We start from the raw sequence: 27,064 nt of genomic DNA, 5'->3' as shown, positions 1-27,064 counted from the left end.
AGCCCTCCCTGCTTCTCCTAGGTCCGAACTCAGGGTCCCATCCTCACAGCCAGCGGCAAGAATCCAGTGATGGAGCTAAACGAGAAGCGGCGAGGCCTGAAATACGAGCTCATCTCCGAGACAGGAGGAAGCCATGACAAGCGGTTTGTGATGGAGGTGAGGAGGGTCCCCACCCACTCACCTCCCGGTCTTAGGACTTCCTCTGGGGGTGACGCCCGGCCAGGATGCCAATTGCCAATCTCGCTTCCAGGTAGAAGTCGACGGGCAGAGGTTCCGAGGGGCTGGCCCCAACAAGAAAGTAGCCAAGGCCAGTGCTGCCTTGGCGGCTCTTGAGAAGCTCTTTTCGGGCCCCAACGCGGCTGCCAATAAGAAGAAGAAGATTCTCCCACAGGTGAGAGGGGAGGGGGCTGCATCTTGCGTGGGCCAGGTGGATCCGAGTTCCCGCTGCAAGCTTCTGAAACCAGCAGAAACCCAGAGGATTTGGATGGGGGAGGGGGAAGACTTTGGGGTGGAGAGGAAGGGGGGGGAGCAGATCCAGCTGGGGGGGGAATTGAGGGAGGGGTTTGAGCAGAGCAGGAGAGGACAAACTGTGGCCCTTCATGACAGCATCGTGGGGAAGAGAAAGCCGTCTGCAGATGATGTTGTGCAGAAGGAACCTGGAATACGGTCCCCAGTTCGCTTAGCTTGGCCACTAAATAGGACCTGGCGGGTCTCTGCTCTTGAAGAATCTCATTCTTCAAGAAAGGGTGGGTGGGTGGGTGGACTAGATGACCTCCAAGGTTCCTTCCAACTCTTCTATTCTATTCTATTCTATTCTATTCTATTCTATTCTATTCTATTCTATTCTATTCTATTCTATTTCTATTTCTATTTCTTATTCTATTATTTATTCTATTACTTACTCTATTCTATTTCTATTTCTATTCTGTTACTTATTCTATTATCTATTCTATTCTATTCCATTCCATTCCATTCTATTTCTATTACTTATTCTATTATCTATTCTATTCTATTCTATTCTATTCTATTCTATTCTATTCTATTCTATTCTATTCTATTCTATTCTATTCTATTCCTCCACTCCATTCTATTCTATTCTATTCTATTCTATTCTATTCTATTCTATTCTATTCTATTCTATTCTATTCTATTCTATTCTATTCTATTCAATTCTATTCTATTCTATTCTATTCTATTCTATTCTATTCTATTCACCAAGGAGCCTTGGTGGAGCAGTGGGCTAATGCCTCCTTAAGTAACACCAGCTGCCTGCAATTAGTGCAGGTTCGCATCCCACCAGGCTCAAGGTTGACTCAGCCTTCCATCCTTCCGAGGTAGGTAAAATGAGGACCCAGATTGTTGGGGGCAATAAGCTGACTTTGTAATAATGCCGCTTGGGTGTGTGTGTGTGAAAGCCCTAACAAGCAGGCATATACATAGAATGAAGGCTACTGCTAAGCTTGTAAGCCGCCCTGAGTCTTCGGAGAAGGGCGGGATATAAATGTAATAAAAATAAAAAATAAAATAAAATAAAAATAAATTCTATTCTGTTCTATTCTATTCTATTCTATTCTATTCCTCCACTCCATTCTATTCTATTCTATTCTATTCTATTCTATTCTATTCTATTCTATTCTATTCTATTCTATTCTATTCTATTCTATTCTATTCTATTCTTCTATTCTATTCCTCCACTCCATTATTCTATTCTATTCTGTTCTACTCTATTCTATGCTATGCCATGCCATGCCATGCCATATTTTCTACTCTGCTCTACTCTGCCCTGCCCCGCCCCGTCCCATCCCGTCCCTGTCCCTATTCTCATTCTATTCTTCCCGCTCCCTCCTTCAGTCCATCCTGACCCCCACCCCCACCCTAGGACCAGAATCCCCCTTTGAAGATGACAGAATGAAAGGAAGCGAGTCAACAGCAGCTGTGAGTTTTGATGGCCTTCACCCTTCTCTGCCTCTCTCCACAGACCAAAGGAGGGCTTGTAAACACAGCCATGTCTGCGGCGGCACGAGGGAGAGGACGAGGGGCCCCCATGCGGGGGGCGTTTGTCGGGGCAGCAGCGGCCACCAGTTACCTGGCACCAGGTAGAACCAGCCCGGGTTGTTCTGTGGTTGTTGACAGGGGAACAACAAGCTCTGCTGTCAAGCTGAACTTCCAGAGAGGAGAAGGCCTCTCCTGAGTCATCATGGCTGCCTAGATCCTTTAGAGCAGGGGTCCCCAACCTTGGCAACGTGAAGACTTGTGGACTTCAACTCCCAGAATTCCTCAGGCAGCGAAGCTGGCTGAGGAATTCTGGGAGTTGAAGTCCACAAGTCTTCACGTTGCCAAGGTTGGAGACTCCTGTTTTAGAGGGCTGAAATTCCATTTTTAATTAAATCATGGTGCCCGAACTACTCCTATCACCAACCCCAAGTCTTTCCAGCATGCAGGCTTCTGTTAACTGGTTAGGGTGTTACCTTGTTAGGGTAAAAGATCCAGCAACCCCAGAAGAAAAAAAACAGGAGTTATCCACAACATACAGCGTAAGGACTGCAACAACCACTCTGTGGGACAAACAGACAGAAGATGGACAGAAGGCATCCACGAACACCAAGTGGCAGTCAAAAGGCCTGACAAAAAGTCTTTAATTTCACAACCTATGTACAGATTCAACCATATTTTTAATTGGGAAAGTGTGACCATCCAAGACCCAGGCCGAATCCAAAAAGGCCAGGGGACGTCTAGAAGCACGGCACTCCGACAAATCGGCCCTCAATAGGCACATAGACATTAACAACCTGTATAGACGATGTAAAAGAGACAACCAGCCCCAAAGGGAAAGACCCCAGCCCCTCTCCCACCAGGAATCTCAGATCAGCATAGATTAGCTCCAAGGTCACCTTCAGATCAAGAATCAAGGAACCAAGACCTCAGTCCAGAAACGACCACAGAGCCATTAGTAAACAGCCCAAGCAAAGAATCCCTAAGGCTGCCCCCCCCAAGACAGGCAATAAATATAAACCGACAGAATATAAACCGACAGCAAACAGCACTCCAGAACAGAATAGAACAGAATAGAAAATAGAATAGAAAATAGAATAGAATAGAATAGAATAGAATAGAATAGAATAGAATAGAATAGAATAGAATAGGAAATAGAATAGAATAGAACAGAATAGAATAGAATAGAACAGAATAGAAAATAGAATAGAAAATAGAATAGAATAGAATAGAATAGAATAGAATAGAATAGAATAGAATAGAATAGAATAAGGACCCAGATTGTTGGGGGCAATTAAGCTGACTTTGTAATAATGCCGCTTGGGGTGTGTGTGTGAAAGCCCTAATAAGCAGGCATAGACATAGAATGAAGGCTACTGCTAAGCTTGTAAGCCGCCCTGAGTCTTCTGAGAAGGGCGGGATATAAATAGAATTTTTAAAAAAATAGAATAGAATAGAATAGAATAGAATTAAGAAGAATGGAATGGATTGGAATAGAATATAGAATGGAATGGAATAGAATAGAATAGAACAGAACAGAATAGAATATGGAATGGAATAGAATAGAATAGAATATAGGATAGGATAGGATAGGATAATAACCTTATTTTCACTTTAAACGTACACTAATCAGCATACATTAAAATGAGATTTTGTTGCATATAGCTCTCAAAGGGTAACCGCCTCCAATATACAATGCATAAACATAACCACAAAAAAAATGCATATACCCACATACACACACGGGCCCAGAGAAACAACCCAGTCTAGTTCGGATGTATCCATATATGTAGCCTGTGTGTTCAGATGACCACAGGATAGGCGGGCATCTCTGCCCTTGCCCGTTTTCTCCTCCGTGCCTCCCCCCCCCCCCCCGCCCGAGAGGACCTGTCACCGTTTCCCTCTGCTTCCCTTGCAGGATACGCGGCGCCGTACGGATACAACGCAGCAGCTGCCGCCGCACCGGCTTATGGTACGTCCTGCCCTTTTCCTTGTCTACCATATATATCTCCCCATTCTCAGGCCAGCTTTTTTTGGGGGGGGGAGGGGGGGGAAGGCAAGGTGGGGGGTGGGGGCTCCTGGGGGCCTGTCCGGACGGCCATCAGCCAAGCTGCTCTTCTCACTGTGGCTTGTTCCTCCTGGTTTGCTTCTGCCTGCCCGCCAAAGAGCTGCTTGTCCTAACTGCCTGCTCCCTCCCTCCCTCTCCCCCCCACCCCTCCCCCCCGTGCCGGACCTGGTAGCCCGTGTCTTCCTGGCCTTCGGAATAGCCATTTTGTGCTCCATTCAAAGCTACTCAAAGGGCCAAGTCTTCCTCCTGTCTCGGAGTCCATGTTGGCTTCTCTCCTGCCTGCTCTCCGGCTGTCATGGTTCCGATTAATGAGACAGTTCAAACAAAATTGAGGCATTTTTTTTTTTAATCTAAAAGAGTCTTAATAATGAAACGCAGCATCGGCACTCGTGGATGGAATGCCAGAATCTAAAATCTCCTCCCCGCAAACCCATCGTATCATACACAGTTCCCACCCTTATTTACCCGTCATCAATCACATTATCCAATTAGTTTTCCGTATGAAGTTTCACTTTCTTTTCTGTGCCCGGCTATTCCTTATCTTCTCAAAATAGCCGTTTGACATTTCCCTCCCTTCTGCGATTCAAAGCAGAAGCAGCTTAAACAAAAGGCCGCCTCTTATATTGTCAGTGCAAAAACATGTCAGTGTTTGCAGCGTTGACACAGGGTCCTCTCTCGCTCACAAAGGTCCTGAGGCTTCCCGTGGCCATCGGGGACCCACTCCAAGGATGGGCCTTCCCACTGCATCCCCCATCATTCCCCAGTCCGTCTGGGGGGCACCAGATTGGAGAAAGGGGCTGCAACCACGCAGCCAGCATGGCCCGTGATGTTTGTGGCCCCCAGGAGAGGGGGGTCCTGTTGTTGGACACCCGGCTTAATCCTGCAGAGTCCAGAGCCCCAGATTTTCGGCTACGGGACCCTAGCACCTTTGCCCTGCTTCCAACCCGTTTTTGAATTTGCGGAAGCTAATACGTCTTCCCTGGAATTCTCTTTAAGAATTCCCCTGCACCTCGGAGGGGATACAGGGAGTTCTCGACTTAACGACTGCGACGGAGCCCCGAATCTCTGCGGCTATCCGAAACCTTTCTTAACTGAATTTTGCCCCCAATTTACGGCCTTTCCCGCCACCGTCATTAAGCGATAAGTTAGCAACCCGGTTGTGACGTGAATCTGGCTCCCCCCCCCCCGATGGATGTGGCTCATCAGAAAGTGGCAAAAAGGGGATCACATGACACCCACACCCACACCCTGGGGACGCCCCGACTGCCGTAAATATGAACCGGTTGCCAAACGTCTGAATTTTGACCTGGTGACCATGGGGGAAGGCTTTAACAGTCGCAAGTGTGAAAAACGGTCGTAAATGTGAAAAAATGGTCCTGCGTCACCCCTCAGCAACTCTTGGACGGGAACCCTCCCCGCAGCTCTTGATTTTTATTTTTTTTTAAGAAAAAAACTGAAATCATTTTTTTTAAAAAAAACACGACTGGCTCTTTGGTGACTTTGAATGTAGTTTTATGCAGCGGAGAGAGGAGAACCACCTTTGGAGTCAGCGATGGCTGGAGCTGCCCGTTGTGTCCCTGCATGAGTCACTTGCCTGCTTCCAGTCCGCCTTTGCAGCGGATTCTGCACAGACGTGCGACAGCATCGCCGAATCCTCCCGGCTAGCAGCTCCGAATCTCCCCCTTCTTGGAGGGAGCCTCTTTTGAACCCCAGGGAAGCCGATGGGCTAGCTCAAGGGGGGGGGAGACCCTGACTGCGTGCCCCAGAGATCTTAACTCCAAATTCTAAAGCAAGCTGGTTGAATTGCCGGTTGTCCTGGCTCTGATCTTACCAACTTCCCTAAGGGAGAAATAGACGCTCTGCAAAAACAGTTTGGGTAGGGGGAGGGGGGGGCAGGCAGCTGAGAGATGCTGGAAATAAATTGAGTCAAGTGAAAGGTTTGGAGTTGGGAGGAGGTTTTCCACCAAGAACTTTGTTGAGAATGTTCTCCTTGACCAGACAGTCCCTCTTCCTCCGTGCCTTGGGAAGGACCTGGAGGTTATCTGGGAAAGGAATGGGTTAGGGCAGGGGTAGGCAACCTCGGCTCTTTTATGACTCATGGACTTCAACTCCCAGAAATCCTGAGCCAGCTGGCTCAGGAATTCTGGGAGTTGAAGTCCATGAGTCATAAAAGAGCTGAGGTTGCCTACCCCTGGGTTAAGGTAACAGAACAGTCTGTTCTCCCCATTTTCTCTCTCACCAACCCCCAAATTGTTTGGGATAGGATAGGATAGGATAGGATAGGATAGGATAGGATAGGGAATAGAATAGAATAGAATAGAATAGAATAGAATAGAATAGAATAGAATAGAATAGAATAGAATAGAATAGAATAGAATAGAATAGAATAATAGAATAGAAAATATGGAATGAATAGAATAGAATAGAATAGAATAGAATAGAATAGAATAGAATAGAATAGAATAGAATAGAATAGAATAGAATAGAATAGAATAGAATAGACAAAGAAGAGGGGATCACATTATTCTCCGACGCACCAGAGGGCAGGACAAGAAACAAGGGTTGGAAACTGATCAAAGAGAGAATCAACCTGGAATTGAAGGAGAAACTTCCTGACAGTGAGGACAATTAACCAGTGGAACAGCTTGCCACCAGAAGCTGTGAATGCTCCAACACTGGAAGTTTTTAAGAAGAGACTGGACAGTCACTTGTCTGAGACAGTATAGGCTCTCCTGGTTGAGTGGGGGGGGGAGGGGGCTGGACTAGAAGACCTCCAAGGTCTCTTCCAGATTCTATTCTATTCTATTCTATTCTATTCTATTCTATTCTATTCTATTCTATTCTATTCTATTCTATTCTATTTTATTCTATTTTCTATTCTATTTTCTATTCCGTTCCATTCTATTCTATTCTATTCTATTCTATTCTATTCTATTCTATTCTATTCTATTCTATTCTATTCTATTCTATTCTATTTTATTCTATTTTCTATTCTATTTTCTATTCCGTTCCATTCTATTCTATTCTATTCTATTCTATTCTATTCTATTCTATTCTATTCTATTCTATTCTATTCTATTCTATTCTATTCCTCTCCTGCTTCCGCGCCCATGCTAGCTAAAGCGATCCATGGCTGACTCCAAACAGCTGATGCAGAGAAACGCTTACCTCCTTCTCTGCATAAACAATTCTCACGGGGGTCCCCCCTTCGTTGCTTTTGTTTCTGTCCTTTGGAGATGTCTGATTGATGAGTTGGTTGTTGGTTAATTAGTCGCTTGATTGTGGTGCTGATTTTTGGGGCCGCTGCTCCTGATTTTGTGACCCACCCCACCCCCACCCCTGTCTTTTTCTCTCTTCTCTGCCTGCGTGAAGCTGTTTGCATGTTGGAAAAAATTCACTCTGACCATGTTTGATCCTCTTTGGGGGGAAAAAAACCCCTGCTGTTGCTGCTTTCTGATTTCTAAAAAACGGACACGTAGGGGGAAACGATTCAGAGAGAGAGAGAGAGACCGTCCATTGTTAGGGAAGCCTTCTCATTTTGGTACTTTTCGCTTAAACAAAAACCCGAGCATCTCCCCAAGATTCCTGCGAGGCCACAAGAATTATTATTATTATTTTTAAACTAGGCAAAAAAAAAGACCTTCCCCAAACACCTTGCCTCCCCCTTTCTCTTCCCGCCCCAGAGGAAGGAGGGTGGAGGGAAAAAAAAATCCATTGATCAATCCAGGAATGATCTCGGCCACTTCTGGGTTGGAAGCCAGGCTGTGCAGTATGGGTTTGCTGGTCTGCAGCAAAAAGATCAGTCAGACTTTTGCCGGTCTGGTGGGTTTGGACCGGCCAATCTGGTGAATCCAGTAGCTTAGTATGATCCCGATTTATCCCTTTGCCTGACGAGAGAGAAGTCCGTTGGGAAGGAATGGATCTCTTTGATCTTGGGAATGGCGTTGGAGGGGGCTAACTTGGACCCGCAGACCCCTCTTCTCTTCTGATGGTGGGAAGATTTAGGAGACCCATTTGCTTTTCCTTCTATTCCTTCCTGCCTTTCTTGGACATTTAGATTTATCCAAGCGCTTTCGATTTCTTCCTAGGTCTGCCCAAGAGAATGCTTCTGTTGCCAGTTATGAAATTCCCTACCTTTCCAATGCCCCATTATTCCTTCTTTTAGCCATCGGCTGAACCCTCTCTTATCCGGCTTCCCCACGCGCACAAGACAGGATGCTAGAAGGAAACGTGAGAAACAAGAGACTCAGCTAGTCTGCCTACCTTTTTAATATCCTGGTTTTCTTGGAAACACACACACACACACACACACACACACACACACTTGAGCAAAAACCCATTTGTAAAGATCGCACCTTTTTCCACTTCTTTTTTTATTGTTATTTTATTTTAACAAAACGCAAACTTAAGTTCTCTTTAAAAAAAACTTGAAGAAGAAGAAGAAAAAAACATACGTGAAACTATGGTCTGTGAAAATGGTTACCTCATTTTTTTTCTTCCCCCCCCCCCTTCCCCTTTCTCTTCACCTCCAAAATAACTTATATCAACCTTCTGTTATAGGGAAGAAACTTTAGATGCTTTGTTTTTAACTGAACGGAATCCGAATTATGTAAAACCTTTAAACCTTGTGAAGGATGTATAGACTATAAAAACGCTGATCACAAAATAAAACCAGTTTTTGTTGTAATAGAGAGGTTTTTTTTTTGCCTGTTTCCTAATACCAAGCCCTGTGTGGTTTTTATTATTATTATTATATATAAAGGAACTGACAACGCCCATAAATGACTGCTTAAGAAAAGAAAGGAAGCTAAAGGGTTAGTTTTATCATCAAGGAAGTTTCTGTATTCTGGCTGATTCTTTGAGAGGTTGCCAAAGGACGTTTCCCACGACTTTGTGCACAACGGGGACAAGGAAGACTGCCTACCTGCGTTCTGCACCTGGCCATCTTTTACCCCTGGCTTGCTCCTAAGCCCTTGCGAATCAGGGTTTTGACGTTGGATTCTCACGACCAGCCAGGTTTTCTTTCTCCGTTCCGACTTCTTTTGATTTTGGGAACCAAAAAAGGGCTTGGAATTGGTCGAGGGTTTCCGCTCGTTACTTCCCAGACTTGATAAAAAGCTGCTTTTGTGCTAAGCCAGCCGGAATATTCGGGGCGAAACCCTTTGCGGGAGATCAAGGGCGTCTGCAGACCATTAAGTTTTGATCCTGTCGCGCAGGGATTCCGATTGCTCAAGTCTGTAAAAAAATTAAGGCCTTTTTCTGCACCCAAGCTCTTAAAACAAACCCACCTCGAGTAGACGAAACAGTTCTTGTGGCCTCTTTTTTAAAAAAAATAATAATAATAGCCCTTTGATGCGATTCTCCCTGTCCTCCTGGTGTTCCTTCTCTAGGTAGCCTTGCACAATTCTAAGAATCTGAAGCAGCAACAGCCCCCATGAAAAAAAACAAAACCGCTATTTTAATTGTCTGGTCTTGTCCAGCACTGCTGTGAATTACTTCACTGTTTCAGCCATAGGCCGGTATCATGCCTCCTCCTCGAATTTCCGTACCAAAAAAAAAAAAGAAAGAAAAAAAAAGTCACCGTTCACGCGGTGGAGCACCCCTGCGCCTCTTAAATCTTCTTCCCTGGGCTGTGCCAAGGGGTCCCCTGCCGTTCTTGGGGGCAAAGAGCCGCGAACGAGGAAAGGACGGTTATTAAGGCATCACCACCCCACACCCCAGGGCAAGCGACCTGTTGCTCTTTTCAAAAGTCGCCCATCTGTGGTTCCCCCTTTCCAAGCATTTGAACCCTGCCAAGGATGCTTACGGAGAGGCAAGACTTTCCGGGCGGGAGCGGGGAAACGGGGATAACGGCGAGGAGGCGGGTGAGCAGGGGATAAAAGTTCGTCCTCGGCGCCAGACGAGGTTGCCTTGCGGATGGAGAAGTCCGGAGCCGGGAAGGAAAAGGGAACCACAGCTGGTTTTGGAAAGGAGAAAAGGAGACACAGCTGTGCTTCTTGGAATGTGCTCCTCCAGTAGTTGTCCCCGTCCTTTGGTGGTGTGACTCCTTCTCGCTTGCCGTCCGGGGTTCTGATGCTTTAATACAACCGGGAGCGCTTTGTGGATCAGCGCGGCAGCACCACCCCTCTTGTGGGTACTCCTGCGTCTGTTCCTGCCTTCAAAGGGGGGAGCGGGGGTGCAGGGAGGGTAGAGACCCTAATCCCTACTCGGGGGGCACTGTCTTTTCCCACGGGACAAGAGGATTGGTCAACCACGGACTGTCTGCTGGCCTATGGATGAAGAGGCGCCATCACGGAGCTTGGAAAAGCAGGGCAGTCGAGCAGAGGATTTCCCCCCCCCCCCGATCAATTTGTTCCCTGCAATTTGGCGGTCGGATCGGCTTCCCAAGGGTGGCAGTTCTCCGAAGGCCACAAAATCCTTCCAATCCGCTTCTCCAAAATCCCTTCCCCAGCGCAAAAAAGTTCTGGAGAAGTTTGCTCCCCGGAGTGGTCCTCTCACAGCCGCCGCCGGTGGTGGCTCTCCAAGCTGGAGTGCTCTGCTCTTTCCAACGCGATGGCCGTCATTTCCAATAATTGATATGAAGTCATTTTTTCCCCCTCCCCCTCTCCATTTGTTATTATTTTATTTATTTATTTATTTATTTATTATGTCATGTTGGGAGTCACTAACCACATCGTAACTTTTGCCCTGTTGCTGCATATTTTACATTTCTCTGCTTTACTGGGGCGGGGGAACGCCAAACCCATTCCTAAGCTACCTTAATTGTTGTTGTTTTTTTTTGTTTTTTTTTGGTGTGTGTGTTTGAGATTCAGACCAGTCTTTGCCAAGAAAGATATATAGAGGGGTGAAGGCATTGGCCAGTGGCTAGAACTACATTTCCCGCGCGCCCTGTGGCAATGGAAACTCCACCCACGGCTGGAAAGAGCAGAGAAAACTAAAGCAGTGCTGTCCCTTATTTAAATATATATATATATATATATGGGGATGCGGTGGCTCAGTGGGTTAGGACGCTGAGCTTGTCGATCGGAAGGTCGGCAGTTTGGCGGGTCGAATCCCGAGTGCCGCGTAGCAGAGTGAGCGCCTGTTACTCGTCCCAGCTTCTGCCAACCTAGCAGTTCGAAAGCACGTAAAAAGGCAAGTAGAAAAATAGGGACCACTCCGGTGGGAAGGTAACGGCGTTCCGTGCGCCTTTGGCGTCTAGTCATGCCGGCCACATGACCACGGAGACGTCCTCGGACAAGCGCTGGCTCTTCGGCTTTGAAACGGAGATGAGCACCGGCCCCTAGAGTTGGAAACGACTAGCACTCATGTGCGGGGGAACCTTTACCTTTACCTTTTTATATATATATAATTAACCTTCCTTCTTTTTCTTCTTCTTCTTCTTCTTTTTCCTCCCCTGTCCTGCCTCTCTGCTCTTTCCCCGTGCTGTAGGTGGCTGTTTCATTGACAGTCCTTACTGCCAGCCACTTGACGTGACGCCTTTTATAATTCACCTGGGGCCTCAAGAATTCTTCTCTGACTTCTAAAGCAAACAGGTTGCACAGCTCCAAAGGTGCTTTTTTTTTTCCCCCACCCCCCCCACCCGTGAATTTTCAAAGCCAAGAGCTAACGGAGACTCGGAAGGAAGAGGGGGACCGTTTATATCGAATATGTTAAAATCCTGGGACTTCCTCCAGCACCCCAAAAGCAATAGGCCACCTTCACATCCCCACCCTGCCTCTTGAAAACCACAGCAATAGATGTACGATAAGGGGTGTGCGTGCGCGTGTGTGTGTGTGTGTCTTCCGATGGCCTCTTAACGCTTTGCACTATGGGTCAGGTGGTAGCTTCCCCCACCCCCCTTCAACCAATTGAACTTAGGTAGCCGAACGCCACTTTGAGTCCGGGAGGACAGGACTGGACGTTCCTGAGGTGGGCGGGATGTTTTTTTTTTGGGGGGGGAGCGAAATAAACCTCCATGTTCCTGCCGGCGGAAACGGCTCGACGAGAACGCCTGGCGTTACACGACTCGCGTGCCCAAAGGATGCCCTTAATGAGACGGGCTTTTTAAGCAATCGCCGTAGCCAGGATGTCCAGCCAAGAGATAGTCCCAGCTACCCCAGGGCAAGGGGAGAGGAGGATTGTGCCCGAAAGAGGGGACCACCCAGAGATCAGACCGACTTTTGAAAAGGGCGGTGGGCTTGGGGGAAGAGTCGTGGCTAGACGGTACGGAGGGGAAAAAGCAAGAAGCTTGAAATCCTGGCGCTGGGCTCCTCGGTGGACCCTGTAGGAGACGTTGCCCTTAGATTGTGCCTTTATTACCAAAAGAGGGGTAGGCTTCTACCCTTGATAGTTGTTTTTTTTTTGCAGCAATTACATTTTTTTTTTCCCATTCACCCCGCAGCTGCATCCAGAGACATTTGTATGTAAAAATAAGCCGAAAGGCAGAAACTTGTAAGCTGAGGTTGCGCGGATCGGGAAGGGTGAGGAGCTAAGCACTAGAGAACATTTCTGTTCTTGCATTTTGATCTCTTGCAACCTCTTCGTACTTGATGCCAGGTTTTTTTTTCTTTCTCTCTCTTCATGTTCTTCTCAATGAAATGTGATGTAAATATTTAGGAGGACATGTTGGATTCTGAAAAGGCTTTCTTGGACCTTTTTTTTTTGGTGGTGGTGGTGGGGAGAATACGTATATTTATTTATTGAGTTATAGACCGAGGGAGTTTTAAATCTTGACTTTCCAACTAGGGTTGTCTTCGGTTTATCAGCAAGTCTTTACAGGTGTAAAATTTTACGTGGTGTAAAATTCAGGGGGCCCGTGCTTCGAAAGACTTCTCCCAGGAATGTCTTGTTGAGTTAGGACACGACTGAGTTGTCTGAAGAGCATGCAGAGCTGATCTTTCCAAACTTGGTGCTTTTCTGCAGGCATCTGCCTGAATTCTCAGCTGTCTTGAGATTTTGGACCGGGAACCAAGTTTGTCTCAGTTGATCCAAGGTCTTATTTTTTTGGTCCTTGGTTCAAGTTGAGGTGCCTTCCTTGGCCCATGGAAGTGAAGGTGGGCGGGAGAGAGCTCTTCTATGCAAAGGTGGCGGTGCCATCTGTGGTCCTTGCTGTCCAGTTGAACACCAACACGTTGCTAGCGTGAAGACCAGAAGAGGACAACCTGTTGTATATGCTTCCAATTAAGACATTTCATGTTTTCCGATCAATAATTAAAAACGGATCTCCCAACCGATAGGCTGATCTTTTTTTTCTTCTTTCGTTCAGAGAGCTAGCTTAAAAAAAAAATCGATGGGACACCCAGCGATCAATAGAACAAATTAATTTCTTGGGGCTGATCTGAAAGGGGGACTCTTCGAATGAGTCTTTTAACGCCACGTCAACAGGTGGCAGGTGAGAAAGAACTGTGAGAAAGAACGGGTTTTAATACCGCAGGAGGATAGACCAGCGTCGGATTGGGGTTGAGGCTTAAAATGTGGAAGAATCCTGCATCCAGAATAATACAGGTGAGTTCCTAGTCGCTGGGGATGGGGTGGGGGTGGGGGGTTGATGGTAGATGGATGTTTCATTAAGGGTGTCTAAAAATGAACCCATAGACACAGTCACTTGGTAGTGTGCACAAGCGACATCTGTCCACATCTGCCTGAGACTGAGAAGGAAGAACATCACTTGCTGTTTTCCCCCTCTTGCGGACATTTATTGCTTGTTGCTTCTATGTACATTGAGAGTTTATGAACCGGAGACGAATCCCTTGTGTGTTGAGTTACACTTGGCCAATAAAGAATAAAGAAAGAATCCACTGAAGAATGCCAGCTCAGGAGATGCTTGGTTTGTTGTGGCCTACCGAACATTAGGCTTGTTCTTGATGTTAATTTGGGTTAGGGTTCAGAATAGGGCTGTCCAACCTTGCCCAACTTCAGCTCCCAGAATTTGTTGAATTTGCCCCCTTAAAAGTTGGCAAGAAGAGCAACAAAGATGATTAGGGGACTGGAGGCTAAAACATATAAGGAAAAGTTGCTGGAATTGGGTACATCTAGTTTAATGAAGGGACGCAGTGGCTGAGTGGGTTAGGACGCTGAGCTTGTCGATCAGAAGGTCGGCAGTTTGGCAGGTCAAATCCCGAGTGCCACGTAAAAGAGTGAGTGCCTGTTACGCGTCCCAGCTTCTGCCAGCCTAGCAGTTCGAAAGCACGTAAAAATGCAAGTAGAAAAATAGGGACCGCCACGGTGGGAAGGTAACAGCGTTCCGTGCGCCTTTGGCGTCTAGTCATGCCGGCCACATGACCACGGAGACGTCCTCGGACAAGCGCTGGCTCTTCGGCTTTGAAATGGAGGTGAGCACCGGCCTCTAGAGTTGGAAACAATTAGCACGCGTGTGCGGGGGAACCTTTACCTTTACCTTTTAGTTTAATGAAGAGAAGGATGAGAGGTGGTAGAATTAATGGAATAGAACAGAGTAGAGTAGAATAGAATAGAATAGAATAGAATAGAATAGAATAGAATAGAATAGAATAGAATAGAATAGAATAGAATAGAATAGAGCTTGAAGGGACCTTGGAGGTCTTCTAGTCCCGCCCCTTGCTCAAGCAGGAGAACCTATGATTTCTGGTGGCAAGTTGTTCCACTGGTTGATTGTCCTCACTGTTGGGAAGTTTCTCCTTCAATTCCAGGTTGCTTCTCTCATTGATTAGCTTCCAACCATTGTTTCTCATGATAGCAGCCTTCCAGTATCTCAGGGGCTGCCCCAAAGAAGAGGGAGTCAAGCTTTTCCTCCAAAGCACCTGAAGGCAGGACAAGAAGCAGCGGATGGAAACTCATCAAAGAGAGAAACAACCTAGAACTAAGGAGAAATTTCCTGACGGTTAGAACAGTTAACCAGTGGAACAACTCGCCTCCAGAAGTTGTGGGTGCTCCAACCCTGGAAGTTTTTAAGAAGAGACTGGACAGCCATTTGTCTGAAATGGGATAGGGTTTCCTGCCTGAGCAGGGGGCTGGACTAGATGACCTCCAAGGTCCCTTCCAACTTTATTATTTTTATTATTAAAGTCGGACACCCCGGGTTTAGAAGGAAATTAAGGCGGCTGCTTAGATTCCAAAGAACGCCTCCCCGGAAAGAGCCATGCTGCAATCTTGGCTGCCTGCTTTGCTGAAAAGCAGCCCAGATTGAGACCCATCAAAATGTCTTATTTCCTGCAACACGTTACGCTCAAAAGCTCGCTTTCCTTTCTCGGTTACCAGCAACAAAGAGGGAAATATTTTTGCTTTTTGGAGCCCCGAGTTGGAAAATAAAAAGGGGGGGGAAAGGTGGTGGGGGGTGGGGGTTCCATTCTCGGGATGGGGGGTGGCAGGCAGGCCAAGTGAGAATAGCGGCTGGGGGGGGAAAAACAAATGGAATGGTTTTGGATTTTGAATACCTGCAGTTCACACCTTCCTTAGGTAAGTAGATAAGCTGCAAAGGAATTGTGCAGAAGGCTAAGGTGGAAGAGGGGGGGCTAAAGACCCCACAGAGCTGGGGGCTGTGGAAAAAGAAGACCCCTCCTCATCCTGAAGTTATGGAAGTGCCCTGCAGAGAGAGAGACCAAACGCCAGGTGCATTTAAAGTGGGGAAAGGGGCAGAAAAATTACATTTCTGTTCCACCTGGGAGATGATTTGCACCAGAATTCCTTGGAAAGTCCACACACCTGTGCCTGTTTTTTTTTATGGGGGGGCGCTTGCAAGTGGAAAGAGCGTTGCACAACCCTCCCTTGCGTGGGTTTGAGAGAGAGAGATACCTGTATGAAATGCTCGGCGCCTAGGCTGAAAACCTGGAGCCAATTTTGACAGCTGTTTTCTTGCATCCGGTGAGGTTCCACTAGCATTCCCCACTTTTTTCCCAGTGAATTCCAGAGTGCTGACAAGCTCTGGATATTTATGACCTGAACAGGCAGAAAAGCGCAAGAGGAGTAGTAAGGGTAAATGTTGTATTTTAAGCATCTGCATGCTATTAAAAGAGAAGTTGTTTTAATCGAATCCGCGCCCTGGGACAAAGAGGCCTCTAGGGCAGGGGTAGGCAACGTTGGCTCTTTTAGGACTCGTGGACAATTCCTGAGCCAGCTGGGAGTTGAAGTCCACGAGTCATCGAAGAGCCAAGGTTGCCTACCCCTGGTTTAGGGCGAGCTCACGTTTAGGTTGCAGATACCCTGTCCTGCTCTTTGGAAATGTTTCCCCCCCCCCCCAGCTCTGTGTTCTGTACCAGCCTGCTGCAGAAAAGGCAGGGACAACCCCTTTACAAAAGGCAAGAGGCTGGAATTAAGCCTGCCAAATTTATTAACAAAACAGCAAAACAAGACACCAACCATGAAACAGGAGCTATTCAAACGGTTGCCTTCAGCAAACCAGCCCTCCCACGCATTCCCCTTTTATACAGTTCAGGGCGTGGCTTCTCTCTGCCTCCTTCCGAGGTGCCCCATTGCCTTCCTCTGTTTACTCCTGATTGACTGCCTCCTGCGTCGGGCGTCCTTGAACAGGGCCAGCTGTGGGTCATCTTCATCCACGCTGTCAGGCTCACACAGCTGGGTCTCTGTCGTGACCAGGTGGGAGGGGGCTGGCTGAGGGCTCTCATCAGCAAGATCTTCAACCCCCTCAGCAAGCTCTTCAACACCCCCCTCCTCCTCTGAGTTGTCCGACCCAACTGCCGAACCCACAGGCTGACCCTGAATCACAACACTCTGGCCTATAGCAGGGCCTTGCGGGATGCCCGGCACAGGAACCACCTGCCAGGAGCAGCCTTGGTGGAACAGAGACACTCCTGCCTGTTGGAAAGTGTTGCCTACACCACCAAAAGGCACTCGACACTCCTTCGCGTGCCACCCTCCCCGTCTCCTAACCCAGCAAAGCTTCTAAAGGGTAGGGCCCTTTGCCGCGTGCTGGCTTGGGCAAACGCCACCATCTCCAGCCCAAGCGTGGCGATCGGGGAAGCTTGGCTGGGCAGAGCTGGGAAGAGACGTTTGCACAAATGAAGAAGGCACGGAAGCAGGAACTCATGAAGAGTTCAAGGCTGCCAAAACGGTGCAGCTTTGAGCGGGCAGAAGGGAGCAAGGCTCGGAAAGGGCATTAGAGGACAGGGACAATGAGCCGAGGGCAGAATTTCCCCCTTAGTGCATCTCACTCCCCATTCAAGAATAGAATGAGAATTAATAGAAGAGAAGAGGAATTCTGGAATTAGAATAGAAAATAGATTAGAATTAGAATGATAGAATTATAGCATTAGAATAGAATTTAGAATAGAATAGAAAAGAGAAGATGGGATGGGATGGAATAGAATAAGGAATAGAATAGAATAGAATAGAATAATTAGAATTTATTTTATTTTTTATTTTTATTCCATTTATATCCCGCCTTTCTCCGAAGACTCAGGGTGGCTTACAAGCTTAGCAGTAGCCTTCATTCTATGTATATGCCTGCTTGTTAGGGCTTTCACCCCCCCCAAGCAGCATTATTACAAAGTCAGCTTAATTGCCCCCAACAATCTGGGTCCTCATTTTACCTACCTGGGAAGGATGGAAGGCTGAGTCAACCTTGAGCCTGGTGGGACTCGAACCTGCACTAATTGCAGGCAGCTGGGGTTACTTAGGGAGGCATTAGCCCACTGCTCCACCAAACCTAGAATAGAATCTTGGAATGGAAGGTAGAATGGAATGGAGTTGGAAGGGACCTTGGAGGCCTTCTAGTCCAACCCCCCCCACCCAAGAAGAAAAACCAGGAAAAAAAGAACAGCCTCACCCCGACATTTCCAGTCTTGCTTTGGGGGAAAAACACCCCCCCCATTCCCAGCAGCTTTAATTCACACAGAATAGGCTTGGAAGGGACCTTGGAGGTCTTCTAGACCAGCCCCCTGTTCAACCAGGAGACCCAGCTCCCTGCCACTTGGCTGTTCTGGCAAAAGCTCCTTTTCTCTCTGCGTTGCGCACACGACAAGCTAATTCCCGGGTCTGCTGTACCCCCCACCCCCACCCCAAAAAAGAAACCTATGCCAAGAGCTAACAGCCACCTGAGACACATACTGGGACCCTCTCTGCTGAAGGCAGCAGGGTGCAGTTCCAGCCTACAAGCGTATCCCTCCTGTGGGGCTTCTGACCCATTCTGTCCCCCCCCAATACAGCTGTGGCAGGGGTGCTGGAGGCCTTGTGTAGAAGCCGAGCACATGGGCACCTCCTCTGCATGTACCTGTGAGAGGGATCTCGGAGTCCTAGTGGACGATCCCTTAAATAGGAGCCAGCCGTGTGCTGCGGCTGCCAAAAAAGCCAACACAGTCCTAGGCTGCATTAACAGAGGGATGGAATCAAGATCATGTGAAGGGTTAATACCACTTTACAAGGCCTTGGTAAGGCCACACTTGGAATGCTGCATCCAGTTGTGGTCACCACGATGTAAAAAAGATCTTGGGTGTCAGAATCCATTTATATCTATCTATCTATCTATCTATCTATCTATTTATTTATTTATTTATTTATTTGATTTATATACCGTCCTTCTCCTGGAGGACTCAGGGCGGTGTACAGAGCAATAAAATAAGAATACATTAGATAAATAATTCATAAATGAATGTTTAAAACATTATTCCATGGATTCTGCCATCTCCCGAAGAGAAGAGAATGGATGTGTATTGAACCAGTATTAGGCATTTCAAAGGAAAGGAGAAGCCTTTTGAACTGGGGAAACAAAAAGGAGGGCTAGCATCTAGCTTGGGTCACGGAAGAGAGCAATAAACATGAATGGTCCTAAGTTCCTTTTTCCCACGAGAGGGATGATACGAGATAAAAGGATGGGGGACTGACCAAATGGGGTTAAGGGGATTAAACCGGGAACTCTTTATAAGGGTTTACTTCGTGGAATAATATTAAGTCCTGTCTCATTTCCTACAACCAAGCATGTCATAGTAAAGATTCTTTTTGGAATAGACTTGACTCCAAGAATTTTGTCTTCCTAAGACGTGGTTTGGGGTGGGTCCTGGCATTGGGACTCTGGAAAGAGTATAGAGAAGAGCAACAAAGATGAGCAGGGGACTGGAGGGTAAAACATATAAAGAACGGCTGCTGGAATTGGGGGTGTCTAATTTAAGGAAGAGAAGGACTAAAAGTGACATGACACCAGTGTTCCAATATCTCAAAGCGCCCGAAGGCAGGACAAGAAGCAACGGATGGAAACTAACCAAAGAGAGAAGCAACGTGGAACTAAGGAGAAACTTCCTGACAGTGAGAACAATTAATTGAGGGACCAAATTGCCTCCAGAAGTTGTGGAAGCTCCAACACTGGAAGTTTTTAAGAAGAGACTGGACAGCCATTTGTCTGAAATGGGATAGGGTTTCCTGCCTGAGCAGGGGGTTGGACTAGATGACCTCCAAGGTCCCTTCCAACTTTGTTATTAGATCTGACCCCACCAGGACCTGCAGTGGGGGCGCGTGCTCCCCAACATCTGGAGAACTGTTACCGTCTCCCCCACCCCCCCTGTGCATGCAGCCCCCCCCCCCCCCCGAGACCTTCCCTCTTAATAATTCAAGGCAAGGCTGCCCTCCGGCATTTTGCTCAGGCCAGGCTGATCGAGCGAAATAAAAATCACTAGCTTGTAGCAAGACCATTTTTTTTACTAGTTTTATAGATCAATCCAAAATGCTACACACGGAAAACTATTCTACCACAAGGTCCACGCGTTTCTTTGCTTTTTATTATCAATGGAGTTACAGCAATATGGGTTTGGTTTTTTTCCCCCCCCTCGTTATTATTAAACAGGAAAAGATACTCATGTATACAGTTAAGGGGGGGTGGGAGAAATCGTGAATGCTCAAGGCTGGCTTTCACCTCTTATCTCAGTTAGCGTTAGTCTGGTCAGGAGGAAAAACAAAAAAAAAGAACTCGGAAATAAAAATTATCTTTATATACAAACAGCGCCTCTGAGGGTTACCGGCCTATGCTGACACACTGCACAAGGTTAAGTTGATCTGCTGATATATATATTTATATATATATATATATATATATATATATATAAAAGCTATTTCAGCATAGGATAAATCAGTATAAATTAAAAAAAGGTGCCAAAAAAGGGGGAAAAAAATAGTTCTTCAGGTTTTCTGGGGAAGAGGTTTGGACGCTCTTAAGCGGGGGGGGGGGTCTTCAAACGTGGCCCTTTGGTCTCTTGTGAGACTTCAGCTCCCAGAGTTCCTCCGCCTGGCTGAGGAATTCTGGGAGTTGAAGTCCACAAGTCATCAAAGGGCCACGTTTGAAGACACCCCCCACCCCCCGCTCTTAAGCAAGGGGGGGTCTTCCACCTTGGCAATTTTAAGTCAGAATGCAGCGGCGGCGGCACGAGGCTGGCTAAGCAATTCTGGGGGGTTGAAGCCCACCAGTTGCCAAGGCTGGAAGATCACACACCCTCCCCAGCTCTAAGCCCTCAGAAATCGAAAGTAGCGTTATTACCTACTTGTGTAGTTACAAACTAGGGAGTGTTTGATGGGAAGGGGAACGTGGAGTGAGTTCAGCAGCAGCGGCGGTCAAAACGAAGCTCCCTCCGTCCCCTGGGCCACCATCGTCTCTCTCTCTCTCTCCCACCTGCCTTTCTGCAGGCAGAAAACCCACCCCCCAAAACGGAGAATAAGCAAAACGGAAGCCCACCATTCTCGTGTCGTCAAGGAAGGGCCAAGCAACTTGTTTCGGCGTGGATGCATCCGGGCCAAATCCGGACCGGCAAAGGAGAGTTGAGTGACTTCAACCTTCTTTGACTTCCCACAAGAGCCCGGAGCAACCTCAAGGGGATGTTGTGAGCTCACAAAACACGAGCCACGCTTGTGTGTATAAAACAGGCCCCCCCCCAGCCCCGATAAAACGGTGGTGTTGAATCTCAGCTTTTGTTTGGGGGAGGGAGAAAGGGGTTTGCTTTAAGAAGCCCCCCCCCCACCCCGTTGAGTTGCATAGAAGTTATTCATGTAAGCGCTGTACAGAGAAAGAGACGGGGCAGGGGAGTGGGGGGGAAGGGACACACAAACATTGTGGAGGGGGGGATTTGCGAGTCCCGTTTCCAAAAGTTAACCAGGCAAACCCCTACTTGGAAGGAGTTTGGGTGTGTGTGTGTGGAACCTTTCACTCGCTCTCCGGCGAGAAGGCTCAAACTGTTTGTTAAAAGAGCGGCTGCGTTGTGTTGGAGGTTTTTTTTTCCCCTTTTGTTCGTCTCAAATGAAATCTTTTTTTTTTAAAAAAAAAAGTTGTGACTGTAAAAAAAAAATAAAGAAAAGCACTCATTTGTAAATTCAGTTAAGTCAGGAAGGTGGTGGTAATATTTTTTTTTTCGTACCTAGCACCTCCAAACGGACTGCAGAATGGAGCGGATTATTGTCCTCTGGGAAAAGAAAGGAAAAAAAAAAAAAGCATCGGTCTATAGCTACAGCCCCCACCCCCAGCCCCGTCCCACCCCCACCCCAGGTTAAATAATCAGTAGTATGAAGATCCCACGTCTCGCGCCAAGCGGCTTGCGCCAAGCGGCGTCTCTGGCTTGGGTCTCCAGCCTGTGTGTGTGTGGGGGGGAAAACCAGCCGCCTTGCGGTGTGTGTGTGTTTCGGGAGTCCTATGTACATCTGGTCCTCTCTCCTGCGGGCAGCTGGTCAAGACAAAAGTCTGGAAGGCAGAAGGTATGTGAGGAGAGGCCCCAGGAGCCACCCCGAGGTTTCTATCCAGCTCTTCAGCACGTCTCTTTCCCCTGGACGCCGGTCACTGTCTTTATAGAGCTGAGCGTTCGGTTGAACCAGGTTTTGCGCGAAGCCTGCACCTCGTTCAGCGCCTGTCCCAGGTCGTGTTCCAGGTCCTGCAAGGTAACAAGACGGGGATGAGCAGGGCGTTAAAAAAAAAAAGGCGCGTGGGGGATACCTGGCCTGCCCTGGGGTCATGAAGCGGATACACCGAGGACGTCGGAACCACCTCCTCGGTTAGGAGAGAAGATCTGCACGTCTGCACATCAAGCTGTTCAGTGAGTAAATTCGTTGATGTAATATTTTATTTATTTATTTATTTATTTATTTATTTATTTATTTATTTATTTATTTATTTATTTATTTATTTATTTATTTATTCATTCATTCATTCATTATTTATTTATTTATTTATTTATTATTTAGATTTATATACCGCCCTTTCCCGAAGGACTCAGGGCGGTTTACAGGATATTTAAAAGAAAATCAATACAAAAGTTATAAACAAATTAAAAAAGATTAAACGAAACCCTGAGAGAAAATAAAAACCCCAGTTAAAATTTAAAATTAAAAAATTCTCAGCCTGGGCCAGAGAGCTCGAAGAGCCAGGTATTCAGGTCCCGGCGGAATGAACGGAGGTCGGGGGCAGTCCTGAGCTCCGCGGGCAGCTGGTTCCAAAGGGCGGGCGCGCCCACTGAGAAGGCCCTACCCCTGGGTGTTACCCGCCGGCAATCTCTTACCGGCGGCACCCTGAGAAGACCCTCCCTGTGGGAGCGCACTGGACGAAGGGAGCTTGATGCTGGCAGCAGATGCTGCCACCCACCTTAGAGGTGACTTAATAGCCTCAACGTTTTTAGGAGGCCAGCCAGCTGTTAATTTCAGGTCCGGAAGGCAAGGGGTTTGTAAAGGTTTCTGGGTTTTGAGTGTAAAAATGGAATTGCCGGCACCCAGGGGAATTTGCTAAGCCAGACCGAGGATGCTCTCCTATCGGCCTGCCTCCTCCTGCGGGCAGCCAGGAAACCCTCCAAGATGGAGAGGAAAAGGCTTCAAAGCCAGGTATCCCGTTCCGAGAGACTCTTCAGCCTTCATTCTCAAGGCCCAACTGAGGAATTCTGTCGGAAAAGAGAGATCTGACCCTCGCCTGTGCACAATTCCCATGGAGGCAGAAGCTCGGGCTGAGTCTTCCTCACCTGGATTTTGCATTCGGCCTCCACCAGTTGCAACTTGGTCTGGGCCAGTTCCAACTCCATTTCTCGTAACTGGTTCTTCAGCCCCTCCTTCTCCTCGTCGCTGTCTTCGTCGGAACCCTCCCTGGGGACGCCGGCCACCTTCAGCCGCCCTTCCTTGTTGAAGAACTCCCGACAATGTTCGCAGTTGTCGACTTTTTGCTGCGGCCAAGAAGGGTGGACGGTGAGCAATAGCAATAAGACGTGGACTTATATACTGCTTCGCAGCGCTTTACAGCCCTCTCTAAGCGGGTTTACAGAGTCATCATTTGCCCCCCAACAATCTGGGTCCTCATTTTACCGACCTGGGAAGGATGGAAGGCTGAGTGAACCTTGAGCCCCAACAGGATCGAACTCCTGGCTGTGAGCTGAATTAGCCTGCAATACTGCATTCTAAGCACTGCGCTACCATGGCAGATAGATAGATAGATAGATAGATAGATAGATAGATAGATAGATAGATAGATAGATAGATAGATAGATAGATAGATAGATAGATAGATAGATAGACAGACAGACAGACAGACAGACAGACAGACAGACATAGCTATAGACAGACATAGATGTAGATATCAGACAGATAAACATATAGATATGATATAGATAATAGATATGACTGACATTGATAGATGGATAGATAGATAGATAGATAGATAGATAGATAGATAGATAGATAGTTAGATAGATAGATAGATAGACAGACAGACAGACAGACAGATATAGCTATAGACAGACAGATGTAGATATCAGACAGATTAGATAGATATAAGATAGATGATTGATATAGACAGATAAACATATAGATATGATATAGATAATAGATATGACTGACATAGATAGATGATAGATGGATGGATAGATAGATAGATAGATAGATAGATAGATAGACAGACAGACAGACAGACAGACAGACAGACATAGCTATAGACAGACATAGATGTAGATATCAGACAGATAAACATATAGATATGATATAGATAATAGATATGACTGACATTGATAGATGGATAGATAGATAGATAGATAGATAGATAGATAGATAGATAGATAGATAGACAGACAGACAGACAGATATAGCTATAGACAGACATAGATGTAGATATCAGACAGATTAGATAGATATAAGATAGATGATTGATATAGACAGATAAACATATAGATATGATATAGATAATAGATATGACTGACATAGATAGATGATAGATGGATGGATAGATAAGATAGATAGATAGATAGATAGATAGATAGATAGATAGATAGATAGATAGATAGATAGATAGAGATAGGCAGGCAGCAGGCAGACAGGCAGCCATAGCCCTTAGCCTTATATACCGCTTCACAGTGCTTTACAGCCCTCTCTAAGCGGTTTACAAAGGCAGCCTGTTGCCCCCAACCATCTGGGTCCCCATTTTACCGCCCTCAGAAGGATGGAAGGCTGAGTCAACCTTGAGCCAGTCAGGATCGAACTGGTGACGGCAGTCAGCAGAATTAGCCTGCAGTACTGCATTCTAACCACTGTGCCACTGTGTCTCTTGACTCCCCTCGGAACGGACTGGCTGCTTTCGTGAGCAGCCCGGGTGGCTGGCAACAGCTGAAAGGGCCGGTAACTTGCTTGCCACCCCACCCACCTCCCCACATACAAAAAACGTTAACTGCAGGGCTAGTTTATTGAGTCTGAAGGTAGCAAGTTGAAAATGTGATGTCTCTTTCTGCAACCCCCGAAGTCCCCCACCTTCCTTTAGCGAAGCAGGGACCAAACGGGATGTTGAAAAGAGTTCAGGAGATCTGGAATCTGCCCCCGAGGCGGGGAATCGGGAAGCCTGCCCTCCAGGCGGTGCTAAGCTCGCGGTGCTAAGCTCAGCCTCTGCCACTCCCACCCCCCAGATCTTCTGTGCCTCTACTTACCCGAATTTTCTCAATTTCGACTTTATTGGCTACCTGCTGCTTCTCCAGCCTGTCACTCAGTTGGGAACAGATCTGCAAGGCAAACTGGGTCGGTCAGCAAAGCCTCACGAGCTCAGGTAGGGCCTCTCATCCCTGCCCCAGATCCCCACGCTGGCCACGCGTCCTTGCTGGACTTTGTCCCCCGCCCCCCCCCCAAAAAATCTCTCTTGGCTTCTACGCGCTCGTGCCCCAAAGGGCCTGCCCCACATCGAGGGGCAGGGAATTTGCAATGGCTCTCTGCGGGCCCAAAATTTAACAGCGGGCCCAAAACTTTCTGAAGCGGTCAGGCTTTATACGTCTTAAGCTAAGAAACCAAAATAACTGCTTTCTCCTCTTAACAAAGGGGGAAGCTTGATTGTGTTTTTTTTTCATTTTGATCAGTGATGTACCATCACTGGAGGCTTTCTGGACGGCCATTTGTCCCGAACAGCATAGGATCTCCTGCTTGACCAGGGGGGGTTGGACTAGAAGGCCTCCGAGGTCCCTTCTGCCTCCCTTTTTGAGCAGAAAGAACAGGACGCCTCCCTTTGGTTCTGTGTCAAAAGGAAGGCGGTGGAGCTGTTGGGGCCCAAGGGAGCCGGATCCCAGGGTTGCTTCAGAACAGCTGCCTCCTACGTACCTGCTTGTAGTCGCCGATGATGGAGCTGTTTTTCTTAATCTCCAACTCGGCCTTGTCCAGTTCTCTCCGACACATCTCCTTCAGCTTGAAGAGAGGACAGGAAAGTCTGGTCGTTTATTCGTCCCTCCACCAGGGTCTCTTGAGCTCCAGCCCTTTCCCCTCTCTAACCTAGAGACTAGACATTCACCTGTCTGAGATGGTACAGGTTCTCAGGGCTGGACTAGAAGACCTCCAAGGTCCCTTCCAGCTGTGTTATTCTATTCTATTCTATTCTATTCTATTCTATTCTATTCTATTCTATTCTATTCTATTCTATTCTATTCTATTCTATTCTATTCTATTCTATTCTATTCTATTCTGCTCTATTTTTTATTCTATTCTATTCTATTCTATTCTATTCTATTCTATTCTATTCTGCTCTATTTTTTATTCTATTCTATTCTATTCTATTCTATTCTATTCTATTCTATTCTATTCTATTCTATTCTATTCTATTCTATTCTGCGCTATTTTTTATTCTATTCTATTCTATTCTATTTATTCTATTCTATTCTATTCTGCTCTATTTTTTATTCTATTCTATTCTATTCTATTCTATTCTATTCTATTCTATTCTATTCTATTCTATTCTATTCTATTCTATTCTATTCTATTCTATTCTATTCTATTCTGTTCTGTTCTGTTCTGTTCTGTTCTATTCCTATTCCTATTCCTATTCTAATTCCAAAAATGCAACTCACAAGAGAAAGCAGCAGAGAGACCAGTACTGGCAATGTGGAGAACTTGGGGCAAGGAGATACTGTTCGGGGACTCTCTGATGCAGGGGTCCCCAACCCCCCCAACCCCCCCCCAGGTCTGTGGACCTGCACCGGTCCTCAGTATCTCAACAACCGGTCCATGCAAATAAGCAAAGCCCCATCCATGGGGATGCAGGCAGCCCACAAAAGCACGCCGCCTCCCGTCCACGGGGAAAAACCTTCTCCATGGAACCGGTCCCTGGTGCTCCAAAGGTTAGAAGCTGTCGCTCTAACGGGGATGGGGGAAGGTGGTTATGGGGGATAAATAGCTGCAGAAAAGCCATCCCAGACCAGAGCTGACGGTGAAGGGCAAAGCAAGATGATGGACTCTTGGTGCTTTTCTGCCTTCAGCGGGAGTCCTTATCAGATGCTGAAGTGCGGGAAGGGATGGCCTAAAACCAGAACTTAACCCTCTTCCCTACCTCCCCAGCTCCCTTCCGGCCCGATCCTGCCCCAACCTGAGCCGATTCCTCCTCCAGCCTTCTCTTTTCATCCTCGGCGTCGATCAGCTTCTGCTTGGTCATCAGCAGCTCCTTGTTCAGTGCGTCAGCTTTTTCCTCGGCCTGGAAGGGGAAACACCGGCGGGCAAAATGAGCGGACCGAGAGAGGCAAGAGTTTTTGAAGAGAAGGGAAAACTGTTTCGCTCGGCTCTTAACCAAAGGCGAGCAAGGGAGGAAGCCTTGGGGTCCCTGTGCCCCAAGGTAAGGTCTTGGGATAACCG

The 27,064-nt window shown here is 47.1% G+C and overlaps 2 protein-coding genes across 9 annotated transcripts in view; one reads left to right on the top strand and one right to left on the bottom strand.

The window, feature by feature from the left end:
- Positions 1–13,546, top strand: part of STRBP (spermatid perinuclear RNA binding protein) — an 80,914-nt gene extending 67,368 nt beyond the window's left edge. For 4 of the 8 annotated variants that reach the window (XM_083375094.1, XM_083375095.1, XM_083375092.1 and 1 more), the window contains exons 14-18: positions 22–156; positions 251–391; positions 1,979–2,096; positions 3,911–3,964; positions 11,492–11,609. In XM_083375094.1, the coding sequence (XP_083231220.1) occupies positions 22–156; positions 251–391; positions 1,979–2,096; positions 3,911–3,964; positions 11,492–11,586 (543 nt within the window). In that variant the 3' untranslated portion in view covers positions 11,587–11,609. Of the gene's footprint in view, positions 1–21; positions 157–250; positions 392–1,978; positions 2,098–3,910; positions 3,965–8,148; positions 9,511–11,491; positions 11,610–12,964; positions 13,274–13,307 lie in introns of those variants that run through there. The other 4 variants (XM_083375098.1, XM_083375097.1, XM_083375096.1 and 1 more) reach the window with 4 other exon arrangements.
- Positions 13,547–19,648: 6,102 nt separating this feature from the next.
- The window catches only part of RABGAP1 (RAB GTPase activating protein 1), a 68,861-nt gene continuing 61,445 nt past the window's right edge, over positions 19,649–27,064 (bottom strand). Inside the window, 5 exon segments of the mRNA XM_083375231.1 lie at positions 19,649–21,873; positions 22,948–23,145; positions 24,889–24,960; positions 25,547–25,630; positions 26,802–26,993. Of these exon segments, the coding sequence (XP_083231357.1) occupies positions 21,751–21,873; positions 22,948–23,145; positions 24,889–24,960; positions 25,547–25,630; positions 26,802–26,993 (669 nt within the window). The 3' untranslated portion in view covers positions 19,649–21,750.

Source organism: Vipera ursinii (genome assembly GCF_947247035.1).
Source record: "Vipera ursinii genome assembly, chromosome: 16".
Lineage (NCBI taxonomy): Eukaryota > Metazoa > Chordata > Lepidosauria > Squamata > Viperidae > Vipera > Vipera ursinii.
Note: the sequence above shows the minus strand (reverse complement) of the source record. Positions and strands in the feature narration are given on the sequence as shown.